The 9,337-nt window shown below is 40.8% G+C and overlaps 1 protein-coding gene across 1 annotated transcript in view; it reads left to right on the forward strand.

Moving 5' to 3' along the window:
• Positions 1 to 770: 770 nt before the first annotated feature.
• Positions 771 to 9,337, forward strand: part of LRRC69 (leucine rich repeat containing 69) — a 130,629-nt gene continuing 122,062 nt past the window's right edge. Inside the window, exon 1 of the mRNA XM_007948747.1 lies at positions 771 to 953. Coding sequence (XP_007946938.1) covers positions 771 to 953 — 183 coding nt within the window. The remainder of the gene's footprint in view (positions 954 to 9,337) is intronic.

The following is a 9,337-nucleotide window of genomic DNA, read 5'->3' on the forward strand; positions in this document are numbered from 1 at the left end:
TTTCTCCTATGGAGTGTCTGGTGCGTTTGAACTGCCAGTCTTTTGGTTAGTAGCCAAGTGTTTAATCACTGTGCCACTAAGGCTCCTTTTAACATTGAGTTATAATTTGTAAGGAAAGGCAGAATAGTGCTTTATTTTTTTTTTCTTTATCAATTTTCAGACTAGTGAGTTGGTGCCTTAGCAGTCTCAATGGGATCAGTTTATTTTTGTAAAAAAAAAAAAAAGCTGTTATGTCCTCTTAGATTTTAATATCTTTGGATATTTTTCAGTGCACTATAAGTTATTCTTTCTTAACATCAAAATTTCCTATCTTAGAACAGTGGGCGAGCCATTGCTTTTGTTTCCTTTTAATGTGACCTTGTTGTTATGTGCCGTCGAGTTGGACCTGACTCATAGCGACCCCTCCTTGGGTTTCTGAGGCGGGATCACTACGGAAGTAGATTTCCCAACCTCCTTCTGAGGAGTGCCTGGTGGGTTTGAACCACCAGCCTTCTGGTTAGCAGTCAAGTGCCTTAGGCACTACGCTACCAGAGCTCCTCGTGACCTCATTAGTCTTAGATATTTTTTATGCTTCTGGAACAAGATAGCCTAGGGTGATCTGGTACATTTCTTGCTCCAAACCTAGAATCATCTTCTTACACCAAAAGCCATCTCATGCCTCATTTTAAACAGGGTGGATTTCAGAATGTTTTTGTTTCCATGACACACCAGTTCTAAGAAGTCTAATCCCTAATGGTTACTCTCTCCATTTCTACTTCTCTTCCAAGCCCATGGCTGAGAGATTGTTAATAGGAGCACTGAAGGGTGGTAAAAGCACTAAAATTGTTACCCTGAATGGAAAAAAAATTACAAAGATGCCATCGATATTAGGAAAGCTGTCCGGCCTTCAGATTCTAGCTCTGCAGAATAACCTGATCCCCAAGGTGTGCCCGGAGATAAGGGCCTTGACCCAGGTAAGGAGCAGCCTGTCTTTTTAGATTGAGGATGGGGAATAGGAAAAGAGAATAGAGGCAGAGGCTGAGCAATAATACGTAGGTACTTAGCTCTCTGGAGACTAAACATGGATTGCTATTGGAGAGGTATCAGAAGGCTTTCTCCCTTAGAGAATTACATCTGGTAGAAGGAGAAGATGTTTCAGTTTATTCATGTGCTCCTTGGCCCCCATCTGGAATCAGAGGATTAAGGCTCTGCCACACTCATCTTTCTGGAGGCTATCATCTGGAAGAGGGTTGGAGGTCTGGATTTGCTTGTCTACCTTGAGGGCTCACATCTGGAAATGGGTCTGAGGATCCCCGAGATGCCGTTCACCCTGGGGACTGTCCTGAAGGTGTTTTATATGAAATGCAGAGAAGTTTTGGGTTTAGGGAGGAGATCCTTTTTCAATTTCCTAGAGCAAGCAGGCTGAACTTTGAAATGGAGTATTGGCAGGGAATGGGAAGGAGGGAACATTCATTTCTTCTGAAGTAGGCTTTAAAAGAAGATTAATATTTTAAATAAAGAATATCCTTTTTAAAGAGCAAAAGTTGACATGAATGAATGCCAGATGCTTGTGTTAAACATTTCTGCATAACAATATGAAACTCAGATGCTAAAAATCTTGAGTTGGGAGAAGGCAAAGGATGTTAACTTAGTAATTTTCTTTGTTTGTTCACTTCTAAACTGTCATCAGCACAGAAAGAACTTACAAGTGGCTCAGTCATTGTTGCTCACTAATATTAAGTTGAGTTATGAAAAAAAAAAAACTTTTCTTACCTTCACTTGCCTTGTTTCCTTTTATGTTTAAGAACTTACTTGAGATTGCCTTCTATATCCATGTCTTTGTAAGAAATAGGATAATACTCTCCAATTCCTCTCTTTATAGTACCTTCCAAAATTGTACTTGTAGTTACAAGTCAACAAGGATTTGGGAAATTTAATTTGACATAAGGTGCCCTGGTGGCACAAACAGTTAAGCACTTTGGATGCTAATGGAAAGATTGGTGGTTCAAACCTGCCAGCCACTCTGTGGGAGAAGATCTGGTGATCTGCTTCCATCAAGGTTACAGCCTAGAAAACTCTGTGGGAGAGTTCGGCTCTGTCACATGGAGCTACCATCAATTGGGATCAATTCGACGGCATCTAAAAGCAATTTGACATAGAAGATATATGCAAACTAATTTAAAATCTGCCTGAGACTTGAGCTGATTCTCCCCATCTATTTCAATTTTTTTTCCATCAAAATGTTAGAGCACGTTGTTTTTAGAAGATGAAGTTACAAAATCGTTAATAAAAAGCAGCTATCTCCTGCCACTTCCCCTCATCCCCAATGCTGATCTCCATGTGTAATCACTTAGAAGTTTGTATCTTTTTTCTTGGTTTGTTCATTTTAGACAATCACTACCCTTCATCCTCCAATAGTTATACCACTATGTTTAGCTTCTCTATAATTACCTTCTAAACCTTTATTTTCTCTTCATCAACTGCAGACTCTTTTTACTCTCAACTTGGCAAAAGCGTCTGTAACCCACCTTTGGCTCTCCTCCCTTCGTCCACCTCACTAATTTCAAACTTCTGACTTTTACAAGATTTTTCACATTTATATTCTGTTCCTTTTATAATTATGATTAAACCTCTTGGAAAATTCTAACATTAATATTGTCAATAAATACATATCATTCACACAGAGTCAGTTAATATACTATGATTGTATTTTTCTCTAGGTAGCTTTTTCATCCCTTTTGAGTTTCTAACTGACTTTCTTTTTTTGCTTGTGCTTTTTTGCTTTTATTACAGCCTAATTTTATTTCCTACTCAATCATAACCAGTCAAATGGTTTTTCCTTTTTTCTTGAGAGACTTTCCTCCAGGGGCCTCACATCCTCTTGCCCAGTCTAAGCCGGTTGCTATCAAGTTTTCCTGGATACTGTCATCAAAGGACATCCCTTTGCAGCTCTTGTGAATTGGATTCATTAGTTTTGGTATCTCATATTTTCCTTTTTTGGTTTACTCCTTTATTTTGCAGGAGTATGTCTCCAGATACATAGGGTATGTGGTAGTGAAGTTTTTTAAACTTTTGCATGTCTGAAAAATGTCCATATTCTTTCCTCAAATATTATGAAATATATTTCCTTGGGGTAGGGGTTGGCACTGAGAATCTAATTATCCCTTTGTCTTCCTCTTGTGGGTTCTTCCCTTACTTTCCTCCTCACTGTCCTTACAGGTGATCCTAAATTTTTACTTTTGTTTGCTCACCTTCAACATCCTTAATAGGGAGTTGGCTCAGCTCAGCTCTTTTTTCTAAAGAAATCAGACTACTAGGGATTGAACCATTTGAAACTAGGTTTCTTGTGGTTTGTCTTTAAAGTGCTTTATGAGTTGGATTCAGACCCACTGGCATGGTGTTTTAGCTTTTCCTGAAGTAACAGTTTTTCTCTTACACAGTACCCAAGGTTGTGGAATTTTGGGGGGTGAGGGGAGAAGGTTATTTCACCTGTGTAATAATGGGAGTTCTAGAATCAGGTGTGAGTGAAATGTATTAAAACCTTCAAAGAATGGGTATAGTTTATACACACAATGCAGAAATACTACTTGGTCATTCTCATGGTTGCTAATAGAAAGAGCTAATGAAGATTTCAGAAAAGAGAGAGAGAAGTGAAGAGAACCCTGGATGAGAGTTTGGCATTCTGATGCTTTACCTGGCTTGCCCACTTATCAGCTAAATGGAGATTTTAATCTCTCTAGGTCTCCATTTCTGCCTTCAGTCATTCAATCCACAAATAAATACTGAGCACCATCTGTGTCCCAGGAACTGATGGTTGAACAATGAATGGACAGATGGAAATCCCTGTTTTCATGGTGCTTACATTCTAGTTAAAAGAGATATAAGAGACCAAAAAGCAAAATAAACAGGATTTTCGTGATGATGTGTGCTAAGATGAAAAATGTAGCAGAGAAAGGGAACAGAGCATGTTGTGGCATTCAGTCAAAATGCTGGTGGAGGACCTATGGTGCAGAGTGTCGGGGGCCTTTTAACTTGGCACTGTATATGTCATAGTTCAAAGATAATTCTCATTCTCACAGCTTTCTATTAAACTCCCAGATGTATTTTTTAAGAGTTTGAACTTTCTTAGGTGTCTGTATTTTGTATCTTTTATTAATAATGACAGTATAGGTGAGAACAAAATGTGGTCTTTACCTTCATGTTTGGTGATTCAATTAAATATTAATATATATAAAGTTCCAATCCTAGCACATAAGAATTTTTCAATAAATCTTATTTGCTATTATGATTAATATTACCATTATTGTGTAACTGGCAACAGTGATAAATGCGGGTAGGAGATGTCTTCAGGAAATGCAGATCCCTACTCTTTTTCCTTGGTAATTTGACTAATGAGGCTCTGGAGTCTTTCAGTGACTTCTAATGACATGAAATGGGTAATGTCCTGTAATTTATAGTGAATGCATTTGGCCTGTGCTTGATGAAGTGCAGGCATGTCAACAATTTTCAAAGAAACACTTTATGACTGTTGAGGGCAGAGACCATTCTTATCCCTGGGACCTGGGACCTGGGAAGCCATAATACAGGCTTTAGTGGAATGAAATGAAAGCAATTGTCAAAGCCCAGCTTACCAATTACAGTGCTACTGTGATTATGGAATCATGTAGGAACAAGTACCCCTCATAGGTAGAGCAGCCATACTTGTAGAGTCCCAACAGAGACAAATACCCATCATCTGTAATTATGTGCAGCATTGTTGACATGCATCATAGGGTTCAAAGACAGTGCAGCAGTGTTCCCCTTAAGCTGCTCATGTGTGGTTGCCCAGGACAAAGATAGGTTCTGACATAGTTTTTTATTTGACCATAAACAATTGACAGTAAATAAGGCCAACTCTATACAGAGTTTTGTAGTTTGTAAGTTTGTTACTGTGTCCCTAGTCTCTCCTTTTTATACTTTTACTGTTCTTGTCGATGACCCCTAACTCAATCAATTCAATTCATTTATTGATTGAGTCATTCATTCATTCGTATGTTCAACAAATAGTTAATATGTGCATGCAGTGTATTAGGCATGGGGGTATTTGCTAATTGTGGTAGTTAAGTTTGTGTGTCAACTTGGCTGAGCCTGGTTGAGGGGCTGGGAGCTGGTGATAGTTACTCCCCATGATGAGACTGGCAATCAACTCTATGGTGGGATCTACCACAAGCAGCTGAGTAGCTGCTTTGGGTATGTGGTCTGCTTCTTGTTCATAAGGAGAAGGCTTGGAGAATGGTCTCTAGCTTATGGCACTCTTAAACCCTGCATGTAGCTGTGCTATTGTTTAGTTAAGCAGGCTGCCATGTGCAGCCACGCTTGGGACTTTCCATGGACTCGAGTTAATGGCCTGCTGTGTAGTTTGGTAACATCAGAACTGTACCTTTTTTTTGTCAACTCTGGGCTTGTTAGCCTCAGCAGCCAGTAGCCGCCTAAGTGAAGAGATGCCTTTGGCTTCAATGGGCCAGGAGCAAGAGGCAGAGCTGAGCCCAAAGTTGAGGGACTTTTTCACCCAGCCCCTAGAGTCTGGCACTTTGAACTCCTCAGACTTCTAGCGTCCCGAACTGTAAGGGAATAAATTCCTGTTTGTTCAGACATCCCGTTTGTGGTATATTTCTGTCAGAGCAGCACTAGGTAACCAAAACACTAATACAAAATGGAACCAAAATTACTATGTGTCTCTATTCTCAGATTTAGTGGGGGAAAAGAAACAAAGGGATGTATGTAAAATTGTGAAAAAGTGCTGCAAAGGAGCGTTATATTGTACTATGAATCAGAATTGTCTCAATGGCAGTGGGTTTTTAGTTTCTAGTCAGAGAAGTCAGAGAATGGGGTCCAGAGGAAGTTTAAATGAGCCAGGATCTGAAGGTTAAGAGTTACCCAGAGGCACACGAGAAGGACAAGTATAAGCAAAGACTTCCCTAGTCTCCTTCCTCTGGCTTTCTGGGTCTCACTTTCTACCTCTTGTAGATCAGAAAGGATATGATGTGATTTATACTGTTTGTCAGGTCTTCCGTTCTCCTGTGTACACTTACTGGTAATCTTTTTCCTTCATCAAGTACCTCCTGTTTTGTAAGCCTGTTTTTGTTTATTTGTTTGAAATCAAAACAGATCCATTTATCATTTTTATTTATTACATGCTTTCTTGGCACAGGGACACGTAGCACATTCTCTCTCTTCAAGCTCACTTCACTACTCTTTTGACCCCATTTCTATTCCCAAGCCTGAATTAAGACTCCTGCACCTTTACTGGATCTTCAGCTCTTCAGCAGTCCTGTTTAGAAGAGACCCTACCCTGCTATCACTTGTCATTTAAAAAACTAAAAAACCAAACTCACTGCCATCAAGTTGATTCCTACTCATTGCGACCCCCTTTGGGTTTCCAAGGTGGTAAATCTTTGTGGAAGTAGATTGCCCATTCTTCCTTCCTCATAATGGCTGGTGGGTTTGAACCCCCAATCTGGTTAGCAGTCAGATGCCTTAGGCGCTACACCACCAGCGCTCCTTCACTTGCCATTTGGGTAATGCGAAATAACTTAATAATCAGCTTCATCTGTAAAGGAGTCCTAAATGTTAAGGGCTCTTAAGGTTGCTATCAACGTTAACTAACTCATGTAGAAAGTCTTATCCATATTGGTTACTCAGAAACACTTGGTCCCTGCCCTCACTCCCAACCGGACCAATAAGCAACATCATGATAAATGGGGAAAATATTAAAGTTGTGAAGGAATTCACTTTATTTGGATCCCCAATCAACAACCATGGAAGCAGCAGTCAAGAAATCAAACAATGTATTGCTTGGGCAAATCTGCTGCAAAAGACATTTTCAAAGTGTTAAAAGCAAAGACGTCACTTTGAGGACTAAGTTGCACCTGACCCCAAACCAAGCCAGATCAGACCCACTGCCCTCGAGTTGATTCCGACTCATAGCAACCGTATAGGACAGAGAAATACTGGCCTATAGGGTTTCGAAGTCTGTAAATTTGTATAGAAGCAAACTCCCGCATCTTTCTTCTACAGAATGGCTGGTGGGTTCCACCACTGACCTTTCAGTTAGCAGCCAAGCACTTTAACCACTGTACCACCAAGGCTCCTTGTGTCTGATCCAAGCCATGGTATTTTCAGTCGCCTCATATGCATGTGAAAGCTGGACAATAGGGAAGAATGAAGAATCGATGCTGTTGAAATATGGTGTTGGCAAAGAATATTGAACATACCAAGGACTGCCAGAAGAATGAACACATTTGTCTTGGAAAAAGTGCAACCAGAATGCTCCTTAGATGTGAGGATGATGGCAAGACTTCCTTTCATGTACTTTGAACATGTTCTCGAGAGCAACTAGTCCCTGGAGAAGGATATCATGTTTGGAAAAGTAGAAGGTCAGCAAAAAAAGAGGAAGATTCTTAATGAGATGTTTTGACTCAGTGGCTGCAACAGAGGGCTCAAGCAAAGCAATGATTTTGAGCATGGCACAGGGCTGGACAGTGTTTCATTCTTTTTACATGGGGTCACTATGAGTTGGAACAAGCCCTAACCACAACAGCATCAACAACTCTTACTCCAAAGGAGCCCTGGTGGAAAAAAGGATAAGTGCTGGGCTGCTAACAGACAAGTTTGCTGTTTGAACTCACCCAGTGACTCTTTTGGAGAAAGGCCTGCTAATCTCCTCCCATACAGATTACAGCATAGAAAACACTGTGGGGCAATTCTACTCTGTCAGGGGATCCCTGAGTTGAAATGGATTCCCCAGCACTAACAGTCACTCAAACATCCAAGATTTTCCAAGTGCTTGAGGTTTATTTTTATTTTTTGGCAGGGATTCAGGAGAAATTTATTATTTTATTTATTTATTATGATTTGGGTGAAAGTTTACAGAGCAAATTCATTTTCCATACACATTTTGTTCATACGCATTTTGTCTCAGACATTGATTGCAGCTACCCACAATGTTATTACCTTCTCACTTCCTCCCCATAGTTACCTCTTCCTTGTGTCCTTCCCCCCCATGTACTCCTGCCCCCTGAGCTATCTCCTTGTGCAAACACAGCCCTTCTCCCATGATTGATCTCTCTAAGGAGTGTATCTACCTAATGGAAATGTTCAGCTCATGCTTGTCTTTTGTTTGGCTGGAAGCCACGGGAGTGGGTTCAATTCCAGACCTGAAAGGCAGCTAGGGGCCATAGGGCAGAGGTTTCACCAGGCTCTCTCTATTAGACCGGCAAACCTGGTCCTTTTTTTTTTTAAATGATTTTGAGCTTTGTTGCACATTGTTCTCCTGCTCTATCCAGGTTATCCTACATAGATCCTCCTCCGAGTGGTTGACAGTGGTAGCCGGGCACAATCTAGTTCTTCTGGTATCATAGTCATATAGGCTGAGGATCACCTGGTATACCAGTCCCTTGCATTAATTACTTCCATGTGTCCTTGGTTTTCTTCATTCTTCTTTACTTTGGATGAGGAGAGACCCACCGTTGCACATAGATGGCTGCTTGCAAGCTTTTAAGATCCCAGTTGCTATTCACCAAAATAGGTTGTGGAACAATGTTTTTGTGTAGTATATTATGCCAGTTGAGCTTCATGTCCCCTGGGATGATGCTCCTGAGCCCACACAGGTCCAACTACTTGCTCCCTCAAGGTAGCAGCTGTGACCAAGAAGTCGCCACAACCTTGTGCCTTGTCAGTTCTACTGTATACCTGGACATTCTTACAGAACATACAAATATGGTTGTAGATACATTGTCTGCCAACCCTATACATGGTCATGGTCATATTCCTCCTACCTAGACATACCTGGTCGTTCATCCTGTCCACCCATTTATCCACCCTACATCAATGTTTGCCATCACTGACAACGCAGTACTGTGTGTGCAAAGGGTTCATTTTTGTTGTCTGTATCTCCCATGTACCTCTCTATATCTTCCTTTTCTTCAGTGCCATTGCATTGCTCACTCACATTTGGTGCATTGCCCTTCCCTTCACCCAAATGGATACTTGTCTCTACCTGTCTCGCAGTGTTCCCTCCCATCCCACCCCAGGTAACCAACAAAGTTTCGTTCCATAGATAAACCTTTCCTTGAGTTTTCACAATAGCAGGCTAATACAATATTTGTCCTTCTGTGATTGACTTATTTCACTCAATGTTATATCCTCCAAGTTCATCCATGTTATGTGGTGTTTTACAGATTCTATGTTATTCTTTAGGGTTGCATAGTATTCCATTCTCGGAAGGAAGATCGGGCAATCTACTTTTGTAGTGATACTGCCTCAGACACCCAAGGAGGGGTCACTATGAGTCGGGTTCAACTCCCTGGCACATAACAAC

The sequence above is a fragment of the Orycteropus afer genome, unplaced genomic scaffold, assembly GCF_000298275.1.
Source record: "Orycteropus afer afer isolate SDZICR_OR568_19922 unplaced genomic scaffold, OryAfe1.0 scaffold00222, whole genome shotgun sequence".
Lineage (NCBI taxonomy): Eukaryota > Metazoa > Chordata > Mammalia > Tubulidentata > Orycteropodidae > Orycteropus > Orycteropus afer.